Here is a 25,487-nt window from a genome sequence, read left to right on the forward strand (position 1 = left end):
AAACGAAGCCGGGGAGAAAAAAAAAAAAAAAAAAAAAAAAAAAAGAAAGGAATCATCTTTATTTGTGAAGTGTGTTAACAGAGGGGACAGTTCAGCGCTACCCCGCGATAAAGGTATTAGAGCACGTGGCTGCTCTCAGGCTCTTACGTCACACAAACACCACGATGGCTCAAGCACAAGAACACATGCCGTTAAACTGCCCCCCGCCCCCTCCCCCCAGCCCCTCTTCACTCTGCCCCTGTCCCCCACAGTAGCAGCTTGAGAAGAGACGCTAACAACCCTTGAAATAAGTTAACAGTGATCATTTCTCCAGTGTCCAGCTCCGACGCTGCCTCCTGGGCGTCTGTTTGCAGAGGGTGAGTAAAGCAGCTTCGGAGGAGCCGACTGAGGGGTCCTGGTGGTGTGGCACACGCGGAGGAACGAGGATTTGGCTCGTTTCCCCCCAGCAGCCGCACCAGCGGATGTGCCTGGAGGCCCTGGCCGAGGGGCTTACAGGACACGCGGCGCTCCCACGCTTGGGAAAGGCGCAGCCTTGCTCCGGGTGATGCAGTGGGAAGGACACAGAACTGCCTCCCTGAACCCTTCGGCCAGGTGGGGTTGTCTCCAGGCGGTCACCAAAGCAGCTCCTCCTCAACCCACACCACGAGGGCAGGGCGGCAGACCCGCTGGGAACGCGGGCCGTGCCAGCCACGTCCAGCGGAGCAGCAGGGCGTTTCAGCACGGACCTACTCCACACACCCTTGCTCTTCCCAGAGGTGAGCGAGACTTAAATTTTACTCCAACCCACCCACTCTGTACCCACATGAAGAAACCTAGGACAGAGACAGCCAGTGATCTAGACTACCAGCAACAAGGGATTTACATTTACAGGTAGAAAAACCCTCCCACAACTCTTTTTTTTTTTAAAAAAAAGTGTATTTTAGATTCTACAACTTAAGTTTCCTTAGAAAGTGAAGTAACTTAATCGCAAGGACACACTAGAATATTTCATGGTGCTATTTTACCGAAAAATTAAAAGAAAACAAAATTGTTCAGAGGAGTTCTTCATCTGCAGGTCACCTGGCAGGAGAGAAAGAGAAGCCAGTCAGATAACCCAGTTGTACCAGTAAGGCTGCATGGTGCTAGAGGGAGCAGTACAGGACAAGGGCTGCCCTCCAGTAAAGCTGTGTGCTAGGACTCCTCTCCCGCTCCAGTCCAGAGCAGGAGTTATCCAGCAGTCCTGACCTTCCCCATGCTTTAGAGCCCCACAGCAGAGTCCAACACTTTCTTCTCCCTCTGCCCTCGCCTGCCTGTTCCCCGCTGCAGCTCTGGCGGGTTCCTACCGAGCTTCTAACGGCCCGTGCCTGAGCTTCCCAGCAACGCTTCCCCTCGCTCTCCCCAGATCCCGCAAGCAGGATGTCGGGCCAGGAGAGTCTCTGCCTGCATGGATGTTTCTGCTTCTTCCAGAAACCCTTTGCAGCTGCAGGCACCTCCAGGCCACTGCTGTGATGAGCCTGGCGCAGCAGCCGTTCTCAGCTCTGCCCTCGGAAATGGCACTCACCTGGCCCCTGCTCTCAGTTAGCGTTTCTCTGGCGGACGTTCTTGTCCTTGTGGTTTGTGGCATTGCTTTTCCTGTAAAAGAGGAAAAGGGGCAGTGAGGAAAGGAAAAGCACAAGGCCCCACCCTACCCACTAATGGCATTCAGGTCCAAACAGACGGTCAAGATAAGGAGAGATTAGTTATCAGGAGAGCATCGGTGCTGGAGACACTGGTGCCATCCCCAGTTCTGTGTGGTTTGTAGGCAGGAGACACTGGTGCCATCCCCAGTTCTGTGTGGTTTGTAGGCAGGAGACACTGGTGCCATCCCCAGTTCTATGCGGTTTGTATGCAGGCCACATTAAATGAACCATGGGGAGAAAGCCTCCTGCTCAGCAAGCTAGCGTGTTCCTCCCACACGAGCTAGCTTTTCTATTCAGAGCAGATTCCCCGGATGGGTGGCACCTGCCAGTACAAATCTGGCTAAAGAGAAAAAAAAGCAAGGTACTTACAGTGGTGCAGAACCTCCATCATCATCTTCACATTCAGGACAGCGCAGAAAGAAAAAGAAGGAATAGCATTAGGAAAAAGCATGCAAGAAGTAATCTCTGCCACCTCTTTAAACCCTGGGGACCGGCATTCCAGACAGGTTCCTGGATGCTCTGGATACTGCTGCCTGCACAGAACTGAACCCAAAATGCCACCTCGCCCCCAGGACTCCTGTTTTTCCAGGGCCTGGCAGAGCAGGGGGCTATTTCTGCCATCCCCTGCACGAGTTAAGCTGCTTCTTGTCTAAGCTTAGACAAGGCATAAACTTAGACATAAGCTCCCATTACGCAGTTGATTCTGTTGGCATGGGGCAGGCTTGGCTCCCAGGATAACCCAGTCACCACCACCACCACCGAGGTCAGGCGTGGCACCTCATCAACCCTGAGGCACAACTGCGACCACCCCAGGAGGCCACAGAAGTGGAATCACACAGGGAAGCATCGCGCAGCCTCTGAAGCAGCACTGCTGACTGGTAATGTCCGTTTAACATTCGCACCCTGTGCATCCTCAGCACACCGGCCAGCCTTCCCACCTCCAGCACTTGAACTGGAAGAGAGCCACAGATCCACCCGGTGAGCCAGCTCCTGCTGCTCTCCTTCAGGTGGCTCCCAAATCTGACGACAGACTTCAACAGCAAATGAAGGGAAATCCAAGGAGGATGTTTCAGGAAGGAGGCTTTGCATACCAGCAGCAGCACGGTGTTCTTCCTTCCCACACGTTTTGTGAAACCAAAATAAACACACTGCACACCACATTCTTGCTACACGGAGAAGCACAGCTAAGAAAACATCTTTGCCAACACATGCCAAGCCCTGGGGCCTTTCACCAGCTCCTTGCAATCTGCCACCTTCCAACAGAAGGCTCCTCATCATCTCTTCCAGCCCAGGCTCCCCTCAAACCAGTGAGGGGACCACACTCTAAGCGCTGGGACTACCTTGGGCACCAAGATCTGCATACAGCTGGTGAGAGGACAGACGCAGAAACATGGCTGGAATCATCTTCTACTTACCATGTGAGGTGGCACCCAGCAGCAGAGAAGGGAAGAGTGGAAAGATAACACCAGCAAGGACAACACGCCATACACGAGCCAGACTCTCCCCATCCCAGGTAACAGGAGCAGCCAGTTCACAACCACGTACGCAAGGAAAGCATCTGTCTGAGCTGGCCCAGCAATGCCTTTACCTCCTCTCAAGAGGCGCAAAGCTACAAAGCTTTTTTTTTTGGGGGGGGAAAGACAACTACTTTACACCAGGAAAGTGTAAAGCTGTGCATGTCTGTTGAACAGACACTAATCTCACCCAGAAGCACTCGGGAACCTGAGCGCAAGAGCTCTGGCCAAGGAGAAGCAGGGCACCTCAGTACACACACCCTGTCTTCATCTGTCCAAGCATCTGCTGCAGCTCTGACAGGTCAGCACTCGACATCATCTGGACCAGGCTGATGCCGTCAGAAGCCAGAACACTCCACACAGGCTATAGGGGTTTTTTTTTCCTGCTGGAAGATGCAGCTTCAACATTAAGACATCTGCCTTCCAGCCAAGAGTGTCAGACCACAGAGCACCTGCTTGTAAAAATGCCCTGAGCAGAATTCCCCAAGCCCTGTAGCCAGGGGAGGGAGATTTCTTCAGTCCCTCTGCTTCAACTCGCACCGCTGGTGCTACCCGACGTGCTGTTCCCTAGCAGAGGGCTGACCCAGCCCGCAGGAAGGATACAACATTTACACTTCATTGTTAACTGCATCAGATAAGGGAGGGGCGGCTGGGCTAACACAATGCAGATCCTTACTGATATGGAAAGGGCGGAGCTGGTAATTCCAGAACAGATTACAGATAGCAGCCTTGAGGAAGTCAGAGCCAGGATGTGTGGATCTGAGGACCCAAAACAGATCCACGAACTGAATCTGAATTAAGCTAATCCTGGCTTTCTGGAGCCACTGACACAGGTCCCTGCTTTTGCAGCACAAGAAGAGCTCCACTAGTTATTCAGAAATCAGCTTCTCCAGGATGGTAACTGCCAAAGAAAAGCCAGTCCTGGAGACACTCACGTGAAAGCACTTGGGCAAAGTGCAGAGGAACTGGGAGACAAAGGGTCAGGCTAACCTGCAGGGAATCTTATCTCGCTCCAGAAACGGTGCAATTACACCTTCATGGCTAAAGTGGCCTGGTGAAGAGTCCTCTGGTTTTACAAGTGCCCCAGAAGCAGCCCTCAAATTAACATCCACCTGACAAAGGGAACTCTGCACCCCACAAGTTACTTTGTCTCATCAAAAAGATTTAACCCCTGACGTCTCTTACCATCAAGAACCTCATCTGGCTTCCTCCTCTTCTCATAGATGAAGATGATGGTGACGAGAACGAGGACTTCCGCCACAATACCCAGGAAGGGCCAGAGCGCTGCCAGCCGGCTGCGTACACGCAGGTTTACCACGGCACCACCGAAGCCCTTAGGGTTGGAGGCATTGCAGTGGTAGTCACCTGTGTCCTCCTCAATGTTCAGTTTAAGGATGCGTAACTCTGTCTTGTTGCCGCTGGATTTGATAATGTATCGACCAGAACCATTGACGATGGGCTGGAGGGAGGGAGAAAGAGAAGACAGCTCTCAGGGCAGCGCTGACAGGAGGGGAGCTGCTCACTTACCGTGCAAGGTTCTACCACTACAGAAATCCTCCTCACCATGGCACTGAGGAGGCTACTCCGAAATAAACAGCTAATTCTCCAGGGACGAGGTCCTCCAGCTCTTTGCTGGGAAGGAGGGCAGGCAGGAGGGGAGAAAGAGCACCAAACCACAGCACCTACCTCTTGACCATTTTTGTACCAGAACCAGGAGCTGACAGGGGGGAAAGAGGGATTCTTGCAGGTCAACACTCCTGTGTCGCCCTCATTCCCATGCTCAGACTTCTTGTACGGCATCACTTGGGGTGAAACTACAGCAAGTGAAAAAGAAAATCAGACATCTCATTAGAGAAAACATGGAGAAGATGTGTACTCCCTGCTGTCCACCCAGCCAGAATCAAAGTTACCCATAAAGATTGACTTCAGTTTAAGAAATGTGCGAGTCTGTTCCCCTCACTTGCCCACTGTTTGGCATTTTTTGAGAGGAAAGCACATCAAGCTCCTTCAAGAAAGGCTCAGATTTGTCCAACAGGTATTATCCCTCTCCCGCTATTCTTGTGGGAACATGCTTGCAGCAGAAGGCTGATTTAAGGTCTAAGAGCTGACCCCGCAGACACTTTAGCTGCCTGATAAAATTGAGCAAGTCTGGCAGCACGCAGGTAGAGTCCTGCAGCCTTACTAGTAAGGGCTAGACGGAGCTTTTCCAGAAGCTGAAAAGATACAAAAGCAAAGTGTTCAGGAGATCACAGCTTCCCCACTCTGGTCCTCAGACTCGGAATCAAGCATGTGAAGTTACCTGAAATATTGACTTCTCCTTTTATCACGGGGTTTGTTTTGTAGACACAGTCATATAAGCCAGAATGCTCTTCCATCTTCCCCTCGATTCTACCAAAAACAGGATGTCAGACAGGATTCAGCACAACTGACTTATCCACAAAGATAAGCAAACCCCAGACTCACAGAAACAGACGTCTGTAAGGGTCAGCAATCTCCTCCACAGGCCATTTCCCCCATTCCAGTGCCGATATTTACGCTGCATCGTGTACCCACAGCAACCCAACTCTCCATCCTTCACCCCACACACTGAGGATGTCAGAGGAGGACTTCATGTACACACAGGTCTGACACGGGTCTATCGAGGCAGCGATCACCAAGATCTCCCGATCTTGTGTCCTGAACCCTGAAAACCAGCAGCTTTCACTCCCTACCACAACACAATCTTGCCGTCAGGGCCTCCACAAAGGGAGAAAACTGAAGACCTAGACTGCTAGCCAGTACAGATGAAGAAAACCAGAAGCACCAGGACAACACTACACCATCACTTCAGAAGTGGCCAACTCCCATGCTCTTCCCTCTTCCATACAGACCCCAGGCTCATGAAAAAAAAAACAAACCAAACCCATCACACTCTACTGAGCAAAGCCAACTGGATCTGAAGCGCAAGAGAGTCCTCTAGCACAACCCAGGAGCTTAGGACAACAGATTTGGAGGAAGGCTGTTCTTCCCATGCAGAAAAGCCCACCAAAACACGGGGCAAAGAATCACCCAGGCTGGGTTACTCTGGATCGATCCAAGCGTAGGGAGAAAACTCTCCCATTTTCCTTTTCGTAAAGCTGCTGCAATGAGATCTAGTGGATTACGCTGCGCTGCAACAAACACCTCGTTCTGCAGCTCAGTAATACCCGCGCGAGGGAAGGGGCAGGCAAAGTTTCAGTCCTGCGGCTGCACCAGGACAACAGGCCGTTTGTTAGTTCTGCTGCGCGCGGCGCTTCCCACTTCCAAAAACCACTCAGCTAAGGAATTGAGGTCACGCGAGGGAGGCTGGGTTATAAATACTTTAATCCTTGTTCAGCTCCCTGTTGCTATGGGGAGGCAGGCACGTCGGCACTGCCACACAAAAGGACGCGATGCCTCTCCAGCCGCTGGGTGGGTGCCAGCCAGGCCTGACCGTAATCAAAAAGGAAAGCTCACTGCACTGTTACAATACGGCTGCTATTCCCACTTCTGCTCTGCAAACGGTTTCTCAGCGTTGAGCAGAAATTGCAGGCAGGTTCCCAGCTCATTCTGCCAGACTTCAGACAGGTACAGAAAACCCAAAGGCAGAGAAAACTACACCGAGTCGCTCACTCCACACGCGGCCTCAGGGGAGCAGGGGTCCCTCAAAGCTCTCTCTCACCAAGAGGGTATTTGTGGCATATCCTCCCCCTCCTCCTTTTTGCCCCCTCCTCCCCATAAACAAGAAAATGTTGGGCCTTACCACAACTTTGTTTCGCCCATCTTACATTCTAAAGTTTAAATGCCTGTATTTTCAGACTGCGAGCGCCTAGCTTTGGGTTCAGCTGATAGGAAACGTTAACTGCCTCTGGTAAAAAAAAACAACGCATCCCCTGTGTTCAGATTCTTATCTGGCCTGGCCCCAACACTCACGTATAACTGGTGAAAGCGCTGGAGTCGGGGTCTGTTTGGAGTATCTTGTCGCCACGCATCCACTCGTGACCCTTGATGGCAGGGTAAGGCGCAGTCATGTTACAGGTCAGGATCAGCTTGCCAGCATCTTCTCTTACATGAGTTTTGATCTCTGGACCTGCATTCGTAAAGAATTTGATGGCTGTTAACACGTGGCACTGCAGAGGTCACACACGCCTGCCCGAGAACCTTTCAAGGCAAACCCCACAGCTCCTTGTCTCTAGCATCGCTTTCACTTACCTTTGCAAACAAGTTTCCTACCAGAACTGACCACGCCAGCGCAGGAGAGACTCAAAAACCAGGCAGCTAGGGCCTGACTGCACCTAGCGAGAACCGATGCTGACCCCCGGGATCGCTGCCACGTGCTCTGGGTACTTTTGGGTCCCCGCTGTCCCCACAGCGGGTGCAGCTCCTGCAGAGCCGAGTGCTCAATAAGCAGTGGAAAGGGTCACGCTGTGAAGGGCAGAGTACGGCGCTCTGCTTTTGCGAGCCACTACAGCACTCGCTGCCCAAGCCGCGACCAGAATTTGAGATTTGGACACCTCCAGGTAACGTAACTGACGGCAGCCGAGCCCCTGTGTCGTGAGGGCCCCAAACAAGGCCTCAGGCGAGCAATAAGTGCCTCACCTGACGCAGCCCAAGAGGTTCCAGTCGGATTTATTCATGGAGAACACACAGAACCACGACTCCAAAAGGTCCTGGGCCTCCACATGCCGAGCAGCAGCAAATTCTGCACGGTAAGATGACTCAGGCGTTTCTACTCATAGGAGGCAGCCCAAAAAACCATTAGCCGCCATTAGCAGCACCATCACACAGCACTGGTGGGACTGCGGTTCCTCCCCCTCCACCCCGTCTCCGTCTCTTGGAAGGAACAATGTTTGCAGAGGCGTTTTGCTTTTTCTCCTACCCAACTTCCACTGGAAGAAGGTTCTCCTGGAATTCTGTATTCCCCAGTAGGTTTATACTGAAACGACCGCTACGCTACTCTGCTAGCTTCAGGACTCTGGCTAAGACCTTAGCAGGACGTTAAATTCCCCTCACGCTCGCCCAGGTTCCTATCACCCAAAGCAGCTGCCCGTTAGCTCCAGAGCTCGACCGCCAGCCCGGCAAGTAGAGGGAATCTGGCCACTTCCACGGGACAAGCAACGACATCACACTCAGCGTCGCACACAAACACGGCCATTTCAAAAACGGTTGCATCTCGGGAAACTCAAAAGCGGGTTTTGTTCCCCACAGCTTGTATCACCAGCAAGAGGGCGAGCTCAAAGCAAGGCTGTTCACGGGAGCAGGAGCCGTACGAGCTGTAGGGAAGGGCCGGTTTGTCAGTGGTGGTTAGGGCAGAGTCTACCGCAGAATCAAGGCTCTCAATTCTGCAAGCCAGCACCAGGACTCAGAGGCACTCAGGAATAAGCGGTAGGTTCCAAGTCTTTGGCTCCAGAAAAAGGCGCGGGATTGCCGGAGGGTGTTTTGGTTGGGAAGCCACAACCCTTTTTGAGCAGGGCCATTTCGGGTGAAGTCACAGGTGGTGAGGGAGATGACAGAGGGTGGGAGTCTCTCGGTTCTACGGCTGGGGTGGGAGGGTAAGGGGAGCTTTCGGGAGCCACAGGACACAGGTGCGGGGGTGAGCATGGCAGGAGACTCAAGACACCGGTGTCCGAGCAAGTGCCAAGGCCTCAGCGTGGCCACTCACGTTCGATGACAAAAACGTTCGCCTGGGAACGGATCCACTTGATTTTGGGGCTCTTCGACAAGTGGTTGCGGTCAGGGTCGTTGCTAGCGCGGCACTCGTACATGCCCGAGTCGTCGCTCGTGAGGTTTGCGATGTGGATGGTACTGGTAGAGTGTAGGTTGTAGGTGGCGTTGATTTTGACACGGTCCTGCCGTGCACCATCCCAGAGCTGAGCATAGGTCTCGTTTGGCTCGTTGCCCTCAAACCACCACTGGATCTCGGGGATAGGATTGCCAATCGCTTCGCAGTACAACTCGACGCTGTCCTGAGTCAGTCTCTTTTGAGACAGCGGTGACTTTATAAAACCAGCTACGAGTTGAAGAGGTATTAGTGCAAAGTGTTAGTGCAAAGCAAGAATTCACCCTCTACAAGCCAAAAAAAAAAAAAAATTCAGCCATTGAGAAGAGGCCATGCACAATCTTCAGATCAGGGTACTCCCCCCTGTCCCCCCGCCACGCTCTCCAAACTCTGCCCAGCTCGGACAGGGCTGTTACGTGGAACCGCCGCACCTCCAGCCGACAACGCTTCCTGCGACTCCACTGCGAAACCAGAGCGCACAGACCAGCACGCGGCGTTTGCCGCTGGCCAAACAAGAAACCCGCAGCAGCCACAGCATCGCCCGACTCCTGAGGGATGGCATTCCAGCAGGATGCTCATCGGGGCAGATCAGGAGCCCAACACTTCCCTGGTCTCCAAGCACCTCCAGTTCACAACGAAGACAGCAACAGATTTTTCTCGCAAAAAAAAAAAAAAATCAAATTCTTTTTATTTTCTTACCCAGCCTCGTAACTGGGAGCTGGCCAGGTCCCAGCTGTGCGGTGACCGGAGGACACGGCGCACCGCTACAAGTACCGTACCCTTCGCTGGCCCCCTCTGCCCCGCTGCTACGCACTTGTTTCATCGCTCTGCTCACCAAGATGCCCAGCTGATAATTTTAAGCACAGAATTAAGATACCAGCTTGTTTTGGGGGAAGGAAGGCCTTGTAGTCTGCAAGGTATTGCCAGCCAGGTGAGGAAACGCGTAGCACTCATCATACAAACAGTGAAATCAGCCTTTTCACCTCAGAAAATATAATTTTGCCAAGCTAAATGAGTAATAAATAGATTAAGAGCAAGAAAAGCTGCTGCAGGACAGAACTACAGTATTTTTCGAACTGCTCCTGCGGCGAGAGGCTGGGGGTTCAGCTTTTGAAAACAGCCAGTCCAAAGGTTAAGCCCGTGAGCCACCGGCCTGCGGAAAGCTGAGCTGCCAAACGTCAACAGGCTACCAGCCAGGCGCAGCGCGGCCAGGGCCACCAGCGGTCCCCAGGAGCAAAGCGCCGGAGTCCCCGCGAGGCGGCCGGGAGCAGGGCCGGGGCCCAGGGGAGCCGTGCCTGGAAGGGGCAGGAAGGGCGGCTCCAGCAACAGCGCCTCAGGAGAAGCCATCACGCCTGGGTCAGGGTTACTTAGGTGACTCAAGCTCAGTCAGACTTAAGAAGAACTAGTTAAGCTTGCGACACGTCCTTCCCGCAGGCTGACGGCGTTTCGGATGTGCCAACAGCAGGCTCACGGGCATCCCGCGCACCAGGGCCGCTTCCAGGAGCGTTAATTTACTCTGTTATTAAGCACTTAAAGTTCATCATTACATACAACCCCCCATCCACGTCCCATGACCTACAGGCACAAAGGAGGGGGGTTTGGGAGCAAATTTTGAGGGTGGTTGTTTTTTTTTTTTGAATGCCTGAAGATGTTGTAATAAGAAATGCTATGACTATTTTTTGTGAGCATCGAAATAAATCAGTGTCACAAAACCAAGTCTGCCCAAGCTCAAGAAAAATACAAGTAAGTCTGCAAGGTAAGTTTCAGAGTCCTAAATAAATCAATTCCACATTTCTCAAAGGAAAAAATTAGGTCTGAGTAACTCAAGAGCTGAAAAACTCCATCCTGTTTCATACACCCACCGCAGTACTGCTGCTTAAATTCAAAAAAGCACCATTCAGCAACATTTCTGCAGAGGATTCAAGGTTTCCAAGGGACTCCGGGTGACAGAATTTTACCGGAGACACCAGAATAATCTTGAACCGATTTTTAAAAAGCTGTAGGTGATGGGGGTCCCAAAAGATGTATGGGGTATCAGCTGTAAGCAACCTCCTGATCAGAGTTTCACTTCTAGAAGAACTGACCTGTGTGCCAAACGGGTTTGCTTTTTTTTTTTTTAAACACCACAGCCCTGTGATTAAACACTCCGAACCACCTCATTTTGAAAAGTCAGACTGCAGCACTTGTAGAAGCCTGTCCCATTTAACCAGAGCCTGATTTAAAATGGGAGCTAGTAAAGATCAAGGGTTTTATTTACAGATACAAGGTGATTACTGTATGCTGACAAAATAAGCTCCTGCAAGGTTATTCGCTCGGAGTTAGAGGGCACTTCACGCAGTTCAGACAGGCTAAAAAGCTCTGGCGGGCAGTAACAACAGCAAGCACCCTTTGTATTCACACGGGATTATATCTCCTCTCCTCCCAACAGGAAAGCAGAGCAGGCAAAATCCTGGGCACTCAGGGCTGGGGAAAGCGCTCGCCAAGCCCAGGGCCAGCATCAACCGGCTGGGATTGATCGGAGCTACTCAAACATTTTCCAACTGGTGATGGGCTGCAAGTCGAAAGCAGCTCAGAGAAAAAAAATAAAGTTGTTCTTCGCAGAACTGAGCCGGCCGCTTCTCTCGGGCGCAGCGCGGTATCTGATCGGGCTGGACGGTGGAGAAGGCAGACGAGACCAGATAACCTTCTCCCGAGTCACCTTCAAACTAAAAACAACCTCTCCCCCCCCCGCCCACCCGAGCAGAGGGAGGAGTCCTCGCGGTGTAAACAGTGTCTGCGCCCAGCGCAGCCCAGCCTGGCTGGAACCAGCACCCTCCCGCGGGGCACGCTCTGCTCCCCGGTGTGACCTTTGTTTCTTGGCCTTGGAAGGGGGGCATATGAGGCTCTGATGCTTTTTGCCATTTCCACTAACAGCTGTAAAAATCTGCTCTCCCCTTAAGGTTCACATAAGCAGGCAGGCAGTACGCGAGCAGATCAGAGGCTTTCAGTCAGGATACCTCCTCCCGAGGGCACGGAGTCCAAGCAAACGCCTACCTCCGCTCCAGCCAGTTGTTCTGCACGCTGAGCTACCAAAAGCTGAGACACGGCAGCTTAAAACGACCGCCTCTCACGCAGTCTGCTCCATAAAGTCAAATCAAAACACTCCTGAGAGGTAAAAGCCCTCACTTCCCAGCCCCCTACGCTGAAGAATCGGCATCGTTGCACACCAAGCCCAAGAGCCCCGCAGCCGGGGCAGGGCACGCGCGTTACACAACCCACACGCCTGCGGAGCTGCTCTTCCTTCCGAGGCTTTTCGGACGGAGGACAGAAACAGCCTCCTCCACACCTCATCCGTGTCAATCCCTCGGAGAGATTGCTCATGGCAGGCCCCCGCCAGCGAGGGAGCGGGAAGCAGCGGACACCAGCAGCTGCAGGTTTAGTTTATGAAATTCACCTTCCACGCCAAGCGTGAAGTTCGGCGGGCTCTCCCGTGCCCTCCCGCTTCCGCGGGACTGAAACGCGACTCCTGTCGCTACCCCTGGATTTTTCAGAATCCTCCCACTCTTTCACCTTCAATCCTCGAGTTTTGGCTCTCCTACACTGAAGTAAGTCCGGTACCACAAACAGGCTGCAATTTTTTTTTTTTTTCAGTAGTTGACACGCTGAACGGCCAGAAACGGCAGCCTAGCGCTCGCAATCAGGAGAAGCCTTTACCACCAGCACCTCTGCGCCAGGTCCGAACCAGAGACCGCGGAGTCCTCCAGGCAAAACGCGCCGGCGTTCGCCAAGGCAGCCTGCTCACGCCGACGGGCCAGGCTCGGCTGCCAGCTCCAGAAGCGAGGGAAAAAAAAACCAAATCAAAAAAAACCCCGAAACGTCAGAGCAACAGCGCACGGCAAATCCCGGCTCGTTCGGGATCGCGCTTTTCCAGACCCAGCCAAGTCCCGGCGCCGCGCGCAGCTCCCAGCCGCCCCTCGTTAGCGGGCATTGTTCCCTCATTAGCGGATTATCAACTTAGGCATCACGTGAACATCTTTAAGGTTTTACAGCCCGGAGATCTCTTACCCACCCCCCCCCCCCGCCGTAAGCCTCGGAAAGGGGCTGCGAAGGGGGAAACTTTCTCATTTCAGGGGAGAACCGGGCCAGCCCCGCGGGAGCCCCCGCCGCCCCGCGGCTGAAGGGCACCGGCCTGCGCCACGTGCGAGAGCCCCCGGCCGGGGCGGACCCCGGGCCCAGTCCCCCCCCGGCTGCAGCGCGGGTTTGCTCCCCGCCCGCCCCCCCCCCCCCCCCCCCCCCGCGCCCGGCCCCGCCCGCCGTGCGACGTGCGGGTCCGCAGGGCGCCCGCGCCGCCGCCCCACTTCCCCCCCCCCGCCACCCCCGGCTGCGCGCCCCCGAGCCCCCGCCGCTGAGCCCGGCCAGGTCCCGACTGAGAGCCGCCTGCGGAACCGGCCCCCCTCCATCACAGCCCCCCCCCATTCCCACTCCAGCCGCTTCAGGGCCCCCCCCGGTGCCCCCCGGCCGCCTCCCCCCGCGGCCTAAAGCCCGCCCCCCGCCGTCCCGTACTTGTCCCCGCGACGCCAGCGGCCAGCCCGCCGAGGAGGAGCAGCGCCAGGAAGCCGCGTGGCCCCACCGCGCCCGCCGCCATCTCCGCCCGCGCTGCGCGCCGCACCGCGCCGCCCGCTATAAGCACCGCGCCGGGTCACGGAGGCGGGGGCGGGGCCTAGGGCGGGCCGCGCCCCCTCGGGGCCTCCCGAAGGCCAATCGCGCTACCACTCCGGAGAGCTGGCCCGCCCACCCAGGCCGGCGCGGCCAATCAGAGGGGCGGAGTGACAGAGCGCCCTTCTCCCCCCCCCCCCCGCCTTCCCGTCCCCCTGCGGGGAGAGCCGGTTCGGGCCGGTCCCGCCGAGGCCACGCCCACCAGCCGCAGGGCAGCCAATGGGGAGGCGCGGCGGGGACAGGCGGACGGCGGGCGGCGGGGGCCAAGCGGCGGAAGCGCTTGGGGACGCGCACGCGGTGTCCGGGGGGGGTCCCGGCCGCCTTGGCACCGGACGGCCCCCCCCGCCCCCCCTTCCTTCCCCAGCCACGGAGGCTCTTGGCCGCGGGGGTCCCTTGGCCACGGGGCCGCGGCCCCGCAGCGGGACGTGCGGGAAGGGAAGGGACGCGGGCGGCGCTTCCTCGGGCCGAGACAATAGCTCCTGCGAACAACGGCGGGGCCCGCGCCAAGGCAAACCGGCAGCCCCTGCGTGGCCGAGCCCCCTCGGGACAAAACCACTCGCGCTCAGCCCGGGCGGAATTTTCCGTGAGGCCAAGGGGATGCTGGGCCCCAAGGCCCCGGCGCTCAGCCCGGCTGAGGCCGCCCGATAACCCCGCGGGGCTGGGGCGAGCGATAACCGAGCGGGGCCGGGCGCCCCGGCCCCCATCGCTGAGGCAGCCGGGGCGAAGGGGCCTCCGCGCGGCAGCGGCTCTGGCCCCAGCTCTTCCCCGTCCTGGGAGCTGACCCTCGACTGACCCGGCCCTGGGAGCCAGGTGGAAGCTCGCGGCCGAGCGGGTCAGGAAGAGCCGAAACAATGGGGCCGGTGGCTCCCCGCCACGCTCTCCGTGGGGATCCGCCGGCTCTTGTAAACTCCTGAATCCTCCTGGAACGTGTCTTCCCCCAAGTTCTGCGTCTGTCCCCGGCAGGTCCTGCCCGGCCGCCCCCGGAGGGATTTTGCAGACGCGGCTCCTGCGGCGCAGAAACGGGGCAGAGCATGGCAGCCCACGGCGTTCTCTGCCCAAGGAACCGGCTCCGCTCCGGGCAGCCTGCGGCACGTCGCGTGGCTGGCGCTGCTGGGAGCTCTCAGCCATCCAGGTTTGCAGGAGAGGGGCCGTGCAGTACCCCAGTGCCTTCCTGTTACGGGGGGCCAGCGAGCAGCAGGGAAACCACCCCTCTCTGAGCTGCCCGGTTCTTTTGGGGCGCTCCCGATGCCCCAGGGCCTGGGGGGCAGTGCTGGGAGCACAACCCCATCACCTGCAGCAGCATGCGAGTGCAGCGGGGTGCCAACTGCCTGCGAGGAGCCAGCGAAGGCAAGGGGCACACGGGCACGGCCATTCATGGCCAGGGATGAGCCAGGGTGCGGGAAGCTGCTGGGGGCACGTGGAGCAGCTCCCTGGGAAGAGGAAGGGGAGCTGGCTTCGAGCCAGCAGCCAGGGCTGCCGACTGAGTGACCTTGGAAGCCGTTTGCCAGGCCTGAAGAAAACGACAATAATCCTGTTCACCTTTTAGCCTCATTTCCTCAGGCAACCAAGCACGTGCATTCGCCGCGTGCAGTCGCAGGTGTCACTCCAACCCTGATCCCATTTGCACCACTCCAGGCAGGGGAAGTTTTCCTCGTCACCACTCCGACCAGCCCTGCCCGGGGGGGCTGGGAGGCTCGCAGAGAGCCCCAGGGTTGGGTTTGCCAGGGATGCATCCCCGCCATGTCCCGGAGGTGCTGGCGGCAGAGCTGACCCCCCCCCAGCCCAGGAGGACGAGGCGCCGGCAATGCCCCTCGGCTGCGCAGCTGGGAGCTCACCGCAGCCCAGCAGCTCGCACGTCCCAGCCCGTCCTGGCCTGTGGGCTCGGGGCGCACCCAGTTGCGCCCAGATCAGAGCAGGCACGAGGGCCCTGGGCACCCGTTGGCCCCCGCTCTGCGCAGCCAGGCGCTGCCCGGGCACGTCTGCTGCCTGCGCCGCACGGCTGGTCTTGGAGGAGCAGGAGGGGAAAAAAACCACCATCCCAGTGCAGTGCTGGAGGATTGCGAGGGCTCAGCGGAGCCTGCTTCTCTGCCCAGACAGAGACCAAGCGTTGGCCATGGCTCCGGGGCAGAGACGGTGAATGCTGCACCCTCCTCTCCCCAGGAAGGGCAGAAACGCTCTCCAGGCCAAAGGCAACCCCGCCCACACTCCTGCCCGCTCCGCGAGGTCGGGGAGGGAGGGAAGACAGTTGCTGCAAGCCCCCCAAGGCCACCCTGCAGCCCCCACCCACAGCCCTGGGAGAGCAGCTAGCCCACCCACCCCTCCCTGCCGGGGCTGTGGGGGCAGGAGCCGGTCGAGAGCTGACACAGAAACCCCCGCAGCCTGGGCACAGAGCAGGGCTGAGCCTCACCCACACACCACAGCACCATTCCCTTGGAGTACTTTATTAAATAGTTTCCAAAAAAAACCAGAAGCAGAAAGACTCAGAACTACCCCGTCCCTCCCAGCCAGTTAAAAACTACAAACAGCCCATCCCCACGCCTCACCGGTGCCAGGCAGCCGCCGGGCACGTCCTGCCCGATGCCCCGGCCCTTCCCAACGCGCTCACTGCGAACACGGCTCCGGCGTTTTCGGGAAGGGTCCCGCTGGGGATGGCCCCACCGGGGGCAGAGGGCAGCAGTGCCCGTGCTGCAGCCCTTCCTGCTCAGACACCTCAAAGGCTGGCAAAAGCTACGCAACGCTCACACGCTTCTCAGCCAAAGCGCCACTTACCGGCGCCACAGCCTCCCCAAACGACGGGCAGCCAGCACCAGGTTTTGCCATCGCTCCTCATCCAGCCAGAGCCACCAGCTCCCCGGTTTCTGCGGATTCACGAACGCCCCAGTACGACTTCTCCCTCCCCACCCGCCCGCACCCAGCAAGTTTATAAAATAGGGCTTGTTTTTGTGGGTTGTTTTCTACAAAGACAGTGGTGGGATTTCCCTTGCAAGAGCAGAACAGTCTCCCTGCGAGGTAGAGAGTTAATTTCAGGGCTGACAGATCCTAAATGCAAACCAGCTTGTCCTAGTTGAGGTAAAATTCTGTAGTTCATAGCAAGTTTTGCAATGCCAGAGGGCCATCAAGATTCCTCATTGCCAGAGTCATCCTCATCACCGTAACAGCTGTCTGCTTCCTCCTCCATCTCATCATCCTCGTAATAGTCATCATAGAAGAGGTCTGAGCCCTCATCGGGGGCCGGAGTCTTGGTCTTCACACAGTACTCCGCCAGCGTGGTGGGGACCTTCACGCCATCCCGCTCAGCGTCCACCTTCGTGCCCAAGACTTGTTTCCTGGAGGGTGAGAAGCTGGGGGTGAGGACAGAGCTTTGCACGGCGCACGCACGTCACCATGCGCGGCTCGCCCCGCGGAGACTTCCCCTCTCACAGCCCAGCTCGCGGGTCGCTCACCCGCACAAGCCTGGTGAAAGGGCAGGGAGAGAGCGCGCCACGGAGCAAACGCGGCTGCGCTGTGACGTGCTCTGAGGGTCCCCCTTGCCACGCCAGGTCTGCGGGTCAGGAGCTTCACGTGCTGGTCCCATGAGACAGCCCTGAGAGCAAGGCTGTGCTGGCACCACCTCTGCTGTGAACCCAGATCCTCAGCTCTGGAGCCAAAAAGGTCCAGGACTCAGGCTGAGAGCAAAGCTGGGCACGTTACCCAGCCACGCTTCTCCCGAAAGCCACAGTCACAGCAGGACCCTTTCCTCCTACCAGCCTGCAGAGGGGACTCAACAGGGCAGGACATGCCCTCAAGATCTTGACATGCTTTGTGTCCTACAAGGTCGCAGCTTAGCGAGTCTTCTCCACAGAACCACAGCGCTGGGCTCAGCTTAGCACACACCTGATGATGTCCGTGTACTCCCGGTCCTTCCCTTTGCTCTCCTTCCACTTGCGGTACATCACCGAGGCGTCCACGTTGGCTGGCGAAAACGTGTTGGGTTCATTCAGCAGCGAGATCACGCTCAGGAGAATGGTCCTGGCGATCGAGAAACACGAGCAGGTAAGAGCTGAGGCGGGTCGGCAACTGCCCACGTCCCAGCAACGCCAGCAGCCTCAGTGTCACAGTGCCGCCCCGTCCCGTGGGTCAGGGGGAGAGCCTGGTGCTGGCCCGCCAGCGAGGGTGTTCCTCAGCGAGGTCATGCATGTTCCCATGCAAGTTTTTGGGTTTTTTTTTTTTGCTGTTTCCAGCAAAGCACACAGCTTGAATGCCAGATACTGCCTTTCAACAACCTCCAGGCATCTCCCGCTGGCGTTGGGAGCAGAAGGCAGCCCCCATCTCCCCGTTTCCCCACCCCTGCCCTCGGACGAGCCTCCTGCCCGCGGCTCCCTCCTCACGCAGCCCTTACCGCACGTTCTGGGTGGGGTTCCACCGCTCAGACGGGAGCTCCCCGCTCTGCGGGTCGTCCACCGGCGGGTGGAGGATGGAGATGCAGACGTCACCGGTCTGAAAGCACAGGTGAAACGGGATCCTTCTGTGCCCACCCGACACAGTCCGACCCACAAGCAGGAATCCACCGTCCCCTTCAAGCCTGGAAAGCCTGGCTGACCTGGATCCAGCTCCAGGACAAGAGACTGGCTGTCGTAAGCTCGTTAGCTGTGTTTCCAGTGCCAGGCACTAAATGCCAAAGGCACTGAGGTTCCAATGCCAGACAAAGACCGGTGTTTTCATCCAGTACCGCTGCGACAGACGGACACGTGCCCCCCTGCCTGTCCAAGACGCCCCACGCTGTCCCAGGCGACCTACCTCGTAGATGTTGGGGTGCCACATTTTGGTTAAGAACCTGAAGGCAGGAGGAGAATAGGGGTAGTCGATGGGAAACCGGAGACGAGCCTGCAGGGAAACAATAAGGAGAAGCGAGCGTCAGCTTGTGATAAGGAAGGGAAGGAAACCACAGCACTAGGAAAAAGGAACCTCCGCCAAGTCCAGCTGCGCTCCCGCAGAGACAGAGCCTCCGTGCCAGCCGGCTCCACAGGCAGAACGCCATCAGCGTGACCGCTCTGCCACCACGCAGAGGAAGGCGAGCGGATGGGCCCATGAGCTGCGGCAGCACCAGCTACTGCTTCCCAGCCGTCCCGCCCCGGAACCCCTTCTCCACTGGGGCCCGCTCCTGCTAACCCGGGGCTCTCCGCCGGCTGTCAGGACCACGGGACGCAGCTGACGACTCCTGGCCAGCGCTGCCTTGAGAAGGGGCACGTCCCCAGCGTGGCACCGCCCAGTGACCGCTGCCACACCGCCACATTGGCTTCCGATGCTCTAGGAAGAGCGGTGTGCTGGTGTTTGGCCAGAGCAGGAGGAAAACACCACTAAAGCGGGGAGGAAACCTTCAGGACCGGCAGGTTTGCCTCGATGGCAAAGCACGACAACGGCCAGAAAGAGTCTTCAGACAAAGGGACAGCGGAGCTGCTCGATGGCGCTGGCAGGGCCACGCGTCCCCGGCGGGCAGCTCCACTGCTGCTGGGAAAGCAGATGGGGCTGGGGGCACAGCTCGGGCCGCACGCCCAAACAAACCGAGCGGCGTTTGGAGCCAAGACTGCGAGTCCGGGGTCATCCCCGGTCCTGCTGTAGGGACACGAGAGCCGTGCCACCAGAGAAAAGGCTGTTTACCCTTCAGAGCTCGCAGGGAAGGAAGCATCAGGTGCTCAGTGCTCCGATTAACGCACTGAATCGCTAAAAATAACCCGGCACTGTTAAAAAAAAAAAAAAGAAAAAAAAAGACCAAGTCAAAAGTGGCCACAGCGTGTAACTCAGGTGCTAAAAATAAAAGCACATGAAGATCACGCCGCAGCCCATGACTCCAGCGCCAGAGACAACCGTCCCACCACCGGCTTCTCCTGCGGGCAACAGCCACAAAAACTGAGGGAGCAGGGCAGGCCAAAAAGACAGGCCCGATGTCGGCAAAGCCTGAGGAGGCACGGAGACGTACAGCAGCATCCTCATCCTCCCCGGAGAGCTGCTGCCCAGGCATCCCAGGAGGACGGGGGCAGGTTCTCCCCGCGTTGCTGCGCAGCCTGCGGTGATTGTTGGGGCTCGCAGGTGTTGCCAGGCTCTGGAAGCGAAGTTCAGGTGCCGCTCCCAAAAAAGCCAAAAGTTTGCGTATGCGAGAACTGAGACGCTGGCTCCGTGCAGGGACAGCGTGAACTAGCCCGGCTCTGCCCAGCAGCAGGGGACAGTGACCCGGGATCGCTATCCACCTGCGGAACAAGCGCGGCGCAAGCCCGATTCAGGAGGGAAACTGCAAACGGGGCTTCGGACGCTTCTGGAATTCAGCCTCGACAATCGGTGACTCTGCCAGACTCAGTGGTCAGCTTACAGCCGTTAAAAAATTCGCGTAGAAGGCAGGGAGGCATCTGCCCTGACCAACATCAACTCCACCCCAGGGTCAAACGCCTCCGCTCTCCGACCCCTTCCCACCCTGCCAGGCTCTGTCCCTGACCCAAGTCGATCTTCCGGCGAGTCCGAGGCGCCCAGGACGGCGGCAGGTCCGTCCTCACGCACGTTGCCACCTCGTCTCCCAGGCTGGCCCTTTGTCTGACGGCTCCGCGGCGCGGGACGAGGGGTGGAACGAAGGAAAAGCACGGCAGCAGCTGGGGCTGGATGCGTTTTGTGCGTGCATGGAGCTTCAGGCCGCTCAGGGCGGCACGCGCACGCAGAGTGACACGCAGCCCCGTGCTGGGCTCCGGCCAAACAGCTGAACTTCGCAGAATAATCCCCTTTGTTGTGCCAGAGGGGATCAGAACAAAACCGGCCACAGGCAAAGCGTTCCAGAAGGGGGCTTGGAAAGCAACCCGGCTTTGCCGTACACAAACAGGCCGATGTCACCACGGGCTGGACGAGGACTCGGCCCCCTCCCTGTTATGCAGAAAGTCTCATCTACTGCCACTCAGCAGTGAGTCTGGAAGCTCTCAGGCGCAAAACAGGAGCATGAGCTGCCGAAAGGGTGAGTTCAAAGGGCCTAGTGCCAAAAGAGGCTAAGGGAAAAAAAAAACAACTCCATTTAAGCGAAGAAATAAAACCTGACTCTGAAGCATCAGACTTGCCTGCCACTGCTCCACAGGAAAAACAAACCTGCCAGCTTCTCAGGCACAGCTGACCCTCAGGCTGAGTCACCCCCGGTGCATCCCCACCCTGCCAGCAACAGGATGAAGATAGAAGAGCTCGTAGCGGAGGAGGGAGGATGAGAAAGAGGAAGAAAACAGCTACGCAGGTTGCACAACACCCAGGAAGAGCACATACCCATCCTCCCGACAGGGACTGCACAGCCAGGCCGCGCACGCCATGTCCCCCATCTCAAACCCCAAACACAACCACGACGTTCGCTCCCCACCCAGCTCGAGCTGCTGCGCACTCAGCCCGAGCCGCCTGTGCCCGCACAGGAGAGTCCTTTGTCTCTTTCCTCTGGTTTGGTGGCGATGACCTCGATCCCCTCCAAGAGCAGGAACACCAGCGAGCCCGAGCTCTCCAGGAGGATGGAGGGGGCAGGAAGGAGAAATAACCCTTGGAGGCTGAGTGCCGGGGGGCCAAATCTCCCTTCAGATTGAAGGAATCCTTGCCCAGTTTGGCAGCAGCCACCTGCAGGCAGGCTCCCTTCCTCATGCTGGCTTCTCCTTGCAGGAACCCCAGGGCCACCCCAGCTCCCAAAGCCTCAACACCCCCAAGGTGTCAACATGCAGACTCGGGTCTCCCTGACCCTCAGCATCCCCTCGAGCCCAGGAGCACCCCTATTATGCCCCCTCAGTACCCAACTCAACCTCCCAAGACCCCCTCCCAGGGTCTCCCCACTCTCCTGCAGTCTCTCTCCCTTCCAAAATCCCTTCCCAAGGCATCCTCCCCCCAGTGCGTGCCCCAACACCACCTACTCTGCCCTCGCCCCTCCTCGGCCCCATGTCCTACCGCACACCCCTGCCCCCCAGGTCTCCCTATCCACACACCAAGCCCCCCCCACGCCCCCAGAGCTTCTTCACCTCCTCGAGAACTCGGTCCTCCCGACACCGCACGCCCCTCTGCGGCCCCCAACCCCTCACCTTGAAGTACCCGCCTTCGTAGTAGGTATTCGGGGGACCGAAGATGGCCACCTCCCAGTTGTAGAGGTCCCCCTCGTCCACCAAGTTGACCCGGAACCCTTCCACGGGCTCCTCCTGCAGCCCTTTGAGCTCCAGCAGCAGCGCCTTCTGCGAGCTGGGCACAAGGGGCCGCGCCATACCGAAGAAGCTGGGGTAGGCCGCGAGCGAAGCCGGGAACCGGCGTAGACGCGACAGCCGCTGCGGGGAGGGGGGCGGCGGACACGGGTCCTGCTGCTCCGCGGCCGCTCCGAGCGCAGCCGCGCGGGGCACGGCGGGAGCTGTAGTCCGCTCGCGCGGGGCGGGGTCGGCGCAGGCCCCTCCCACTCGGACGATGTCCGCCTATCAGCGCGCTCCGCCGGCGCAGGGGGCGGGGCGGGGAGCTGGCTCCTCCCCCGAGCGCTGTCCGCCTATCACAGCGCAGCGCTGTCCCGGGGCGGGCGCTGGTTCCCGGCAGGCCGTGCGGCGCGGCGGGCGCTCGTTCCCTCGGGCCGCGCCGCCGCCCCGCAGTTGCGGGGGCCGGGATGGCGGCGACCCCCGCTTTGGCAGCGCGCATCGATGCTCCCGGCCTCCCCCACCCGCGCAGCCAGCTTTCCCGCCGCGCAAACCCTCAGAGAGCAGCCGTGCAGGCCGGAGCGCAGGCCTCGGGCTCCCCGGTGCCCCCCCACCGGGGCCAAGACACCCTCAGCACACGGGCCAACGCTAAATCCCACCCCGGGCCGCAGCCCCGGTGCTCGCAATGCAGCCGCGCCGCTTCAGGTCAGCGCTGAGTGGGAGCAAAGTGGTTTGCACTGCAGCGGCCCATCGCACCCGCCAGCCAGGAGGAAGCACTTGGCACAATTACTACACCTAGGTCGTACCTCGCAGCATTTCACAAAGCAGCGTCTGGAATTCAAGCTGCTCCTGGCACAGCCCCAGCAGAGAAGATTTCTCCCACCTCCCCCCACGTCATAGCCTGTCACCTGCGCTTTCCTCAGGAGCCGCTGCCCGCAGCCTCACCCGGAACTGGCTCCAGGCAGCGCCCCTCCTGCCCGCAGGGATCAAAACATCCGCTCAGCAAAACAACACAAACAGCCCAGAGCGTGAAGGGCATCCTCCCAGCTTCTCTCTTTTTTTTTTTGGTAGCAACTCCAAGTGCTTTGTCCTCCCATCGCAGGTTGCTACGGGCTGCTGACGTCGACCCCCGAAGACAGAGACTGCCTCAAGGATCCAAGCGCTGCTGCAGGCAGTAAAGAAATTGGCCACTAAAAAAATAATAAAAAGCTTTAATGTCTTACAGTAAACCAATAATTGCAGAGTATAAATAATTAACACAGACAAGTTCGAATAAATAACACACGGTTCAACACATCTCTGTTCAAAAGCCAGCTGTGACCTCAGGGAACCGGCTTTGGCGCTGACCCGGCGTGCCACGTCCCAGATCCGCAGCGCTCGGCAGCTTCGCTTGAGGCGTCATCGCTCCGGTATGAGCGTCGATCTTCAAGAGTCCAGACCACAGCGGCCAGAGGCGGCGGGGTAAGCGGCGAGCGAGGAGGCAGCAGGGACAGCTCGTCGCCTCGCAGCCCGGCTGCCGGCAGAGGCAGCCCTTCCCAGCGAGGTTTGCTTCCCAGCCGGCCGTTCCTCACCCGCTGCGCGTTTAAAACATTTTGCTTAATAGAACGCGTTGTCTCGCACTTTGTACCAGCCCTGTATTTACGTGCGAATCCACACAGGTGAAACAAACTCAAAAGCAGAAACCAAGTTCCCCGCGGAAGCTGCAAAACGTGACATTGCCAGGGCTAGGCGGAAACCGCAGGAAATCTGGAGGTCCAGCCCCATGTTTACTTTATTCTGCCTCATTTTTAATGACTAACGCCGCCCTACAGTTTACAGGTCCCCTTGCAAGCCCCCAGTTAACGGCTAATAAAGATTTACTAACACCGGCCAGACCGGAGGAGCCGCGGCTGGGAGAGGCACAGCCCCATGGGGACGCATCCGGCGCTGGGGGTGGCTGGGCGCCTGTCCCGCTCAAATGAAAAAGAAGGGAGCACGGAAATGGGGAATCTCTTGTCGGGCAGACCCGGGCTCTCCGGGAAGCGCCTGACCAGTCGCCGGTGCTCGCCGTCCAGGTTAGCGCCGGGGTCCAGAGCCCGCTTCGCGTAAATGGTTCTGCGCGGAGCACTTGCAGAGGCCGAAGCGGCCGCAGTCAGCGTTGCTCCCAGCCGGGCGTTACTCAACGGGCTTCACTTTTGCGATGAACAAGGCGGTGGCTTTTTTCAGGAACTCCTCCCTGCTCATGGAGGTGCCCAGCTTCCTCTCCTGCAGCGCCCGGTCCATGGCCAAGGCCAGGCCGTCCGGCCCCAGCTTGGAGCCCGCCTCCAGGTAGCGGCTGGGGACAGAGCAGTGCCCGGCACCCAGCGCGTCCTCCAGCGCCCGCAGCACGGCCTGGCAGACCCTCCCGTCGGCGGCGCCGGAGCCGCCGTCCAGGACGCCGAAGAGCGCGTCTGCCTTGGCGGCGAACTCCAGCAGGACGAAGCAGGTGAGGACGCCATAGCGGAAGACGTCGAAAGGCACGGCTTCGTGGTCGCGGCAGCGGACCCGCCCCAGCAGCGCCGCCGCCGCCTCCGTGGGCGCTCCCCCGTGCTGGCAGATGCGCCGCAGCAGCTCGCTGTACAGCCGCCCGTCCACGCCCGCTTTCCGCCGCCGGCCGCCGGCGCCCAGCACCTCGTAGGCCGCGCCGGCGTTGCTGTCGAAGGCCGTCCTGTCGCGACACGGCACAGACACACACACGCGGCCTCAGCCCCGCCCACCCCGAACTACAGCTCCCAGCGTGCCCCGGGCGCCCGCCCGCCGGCGCGGAGATGGCGAAGCCGCGGGGCACGCCGGGAGCTGTAGTCCGCCGCCCCCTCGCCCCCCGCCGCCGGCCGTCCGCACCTGTGGGAGTGGTGAGCCAGCCGCACGTACCACAGCGCCCGGGCCAGGCGCTGCGGCGGCCCCGGGAGCTCCGCGGCGGCCTCGCCCGCCGCGCCGGGGCTGCCCAGCACCAGCCGCTCGAAGTAGTCGGCCAGGAAGGAGACGGGCTCCTCGGGCCGCGCCTCCAGCACCTTCAGCAGCGCCTCCCGCACCATGGCGGTGACCCCGGCCCGCAGCAGGAACTCCGCCTCGCTCTCCAGCCCGCTGCCCGCCGCCGGGGCAGCCGCCCGCCGCTTCTCGTACGCCGCCATCTTGGCTGCGGGCGGGCAAGGCGGGTTCCGGCCATCTTGGCCCGCTCTTCCGCGGGGGGCGGGAAGTTCCCGCGCCGCCATCTTACACACTGGCAGCCAATCGGCGGGCGCGAAGGCAGGCCAGGGCGCCGCCATTGGGTGAGGCCGCGGGCCGCCATCTTAGGTATGGGCAAAGGAGCCGCTCTGCCGCGGGGCGCCCCGGCCGCCATGACTACTCCGGGCAGGTGCCCCGCCCTTAGCAACCGGGCGCGCTGCGGGCGCTGCGCGGGGCCTCCCGCAGGCCCGGTGCCGCCGCGGGGCCGCCCCCGTCCCGGCCGAACAGACACTTGCTCAGGGTTGGGACGGTGTTTCCGCCTTTTATTGGAGCTCCGCGCCCCGCCCCGCCCGGGCCCTGCTCTCCTCCAACCGGCCATGGGCTCTCCCGCCCATCTCTGTGGCTACCGGGAGCCCCCGGGCCCCCTCAGCACCGACCCAACGTGATCCAGCCCCAGGACTGTCCCCGTCCCCCTCCTCTGCCTTCCCCCCGTACCCTTTCGCGGGGTCGCAGGGGC

General features: G+C 59.2%; 3 protein-coding genes across 4 annotated transcripts; all 3 read right to left on the reverse strand.

Moving 5' to 3' along the window:
* Nucleotides 1–39: 39 nt before the first annotated feature.
* BSG (basigin (Ok blood group)) lies at nucleotides 40–13,641 on the reverse strand. 2 transcript variants are annotated; one of them, XM_086767205.1, is made up of 9 exons: nucleotides 13,491–13,587; nucleotides 8,832–9,179; nucleotides 7,103–7,259; nucleotides 5,472–5,560; nucleotides 4,859–4,986; nucleotides 4,358–4,631; nucleotides 2,028–2,052; nucleotides 1,541–1,611; nucleotides 40–1,059 (listed from the first exon to the last, which is right to left on the reverse strand). In XM_086767205.1, exons 1-8 carry the CDS (start codon nucleotides 13,570–13,572, stop codon nucleotides 1,554–1,556), a joined length of 1,161 nt encoding a protein of 386 aa, XP_086623331.1. In that variant the 5' UTR covers nucleotides 13,573–13,587; the 3' UTR covers nucleotides 40–1,059; nucleotides 1,541–1,553. The 2 variants fall into 2 exon arrangements, with proteins under 2 accessions (XP_086623331.1, XP_086623330.1); XM_086767204.1 differs by lacking the exon at nucleotides 8,832–9,179 and having other exon boundaries at nucleotides 13,491–13,641.
* Nucleotides 13,642–16,068: 2,427 nt separating this feature from the next.
* On the reverse strand, nucleotides 16,069–22,006 carry CDC34 (cell division cycle 34, ubiquitin conjugating enzyme). Its single transcript, XM_086767207.1, has 5 exons — nucleotides 21,698–22,006; nucleotides 18,420–18,506; nucleotides 18,022–18,119; nucleotides 17,517–17,651; nucleotides 16,069–16,969 (listed from the first exon to the last, which is right to left on the reverse strand). Exons 1-5 carry the CDS (start codon nucleotides 21,872–21,874, stop codon nucleotides 16,759–16,761), a joined length of 708 nt encoding a protein of 235 aa, XP_086623333.1. The 5' UTR covers nucleotides 21,875–22,006; the 3' UTR covers nucleotides 16,069–16,758.
* Nucleotides 22,007–22,982: 976 nt separating this feature from the next.
* On the reverse strand, nucleotides 22,983–24,936 carry TPGS1 (tubulin polyglutamylase complex subunit 1). The gene is made up of 2 exons (XM_086767203.1): nucleotides 24,647–24,936; nucleotides 22,983–24,473 (listed from the first exon to the last, which is right to left on the reverse strand). The coding sequence occupies exons 1-2, from the start codon at nucleotides 24,934–24,936 to the stop codon at nucleotides 23,942–23,944; spliced, it is 822 nt and encodes a 273-aa protein (XP_086623329.1). The 3' UTR covers nucleotides 22,983–23,941.
* Between the last annotated feature and the right edge of the window lie 551 nt (nucleotides 24,937–25,487).

The sequence above is a fragment of the Chlamydotis macqueenii genome, chromosome 26, assembly GCF_036417535.1.
Source record: "Chlamydotis macqueenii isolate bChlMac1 chromosome 26, bChlMac1.mat, whole genome shotgun sequence".
NCBI classification, from domain to species: Eukaryota; Metazoa; Chordata; class Aves; order Otidiformes; family Otididae; genus Chlamydotis; species Chlamydotis macqueenii.

Coding starts and splice junctions, on each gene's coding strand:
- BSG (XM_086767205.1), bottom strand. CDS start 13,572: ATGGCGGCGGGCGCGGTGGGGCCACGCGGCTTCCTGGCGCTGCTCCTC. Junction 7,260..8,831: donor GAACGTTTTTGTCATCGAAC/GTGAGTGGCCAC, acceptor TTACGAATGCAG/GTCCAGAGATCAAAACTCAT. Junction 1,612..2,027: donor GATGGAGGTTCTGCACCACT/GTAAGTACCTTG, acceptor CCTCTTTTACAG/GAAAAGCAATGCCACAAACC.
- CDC34 (XM_086767207.1), bottom strand. CDS start 21,874: ATGGCGCGGCCCCTTGTGCCCAGCTCGCAGAAGGCGCTGCTGCTGGAG. Junction 18,120..18,419: donor GGCACCCCAACATCTACGAG/GTAGGTCGCCTG, acceptor CTGTGCTTTCAG/ACCGGTGACGTCTGCATCTC. Junction 16,970..17,516: donor GAGTACACGGACATCATCAG/GTGTGTGCTAAG, acceptor CTCACCCTCCAG/GAAACAAGTCTTGGGCACGA.
- TPGS1 (XM_086767203.1), bottom strand. CDS start 24,936: ATGGCGGCGTACGAGAAGCGGCGGGCGGCTGCCCCGGCGGCGGGCAGC. Junction 24,474..24,646: donor CTGGCTCACCACTCCCACAG/GTGCGGACGGCC, acceptor GTGTCGCGACAG/GACGGCCTTCGACAGCAACG.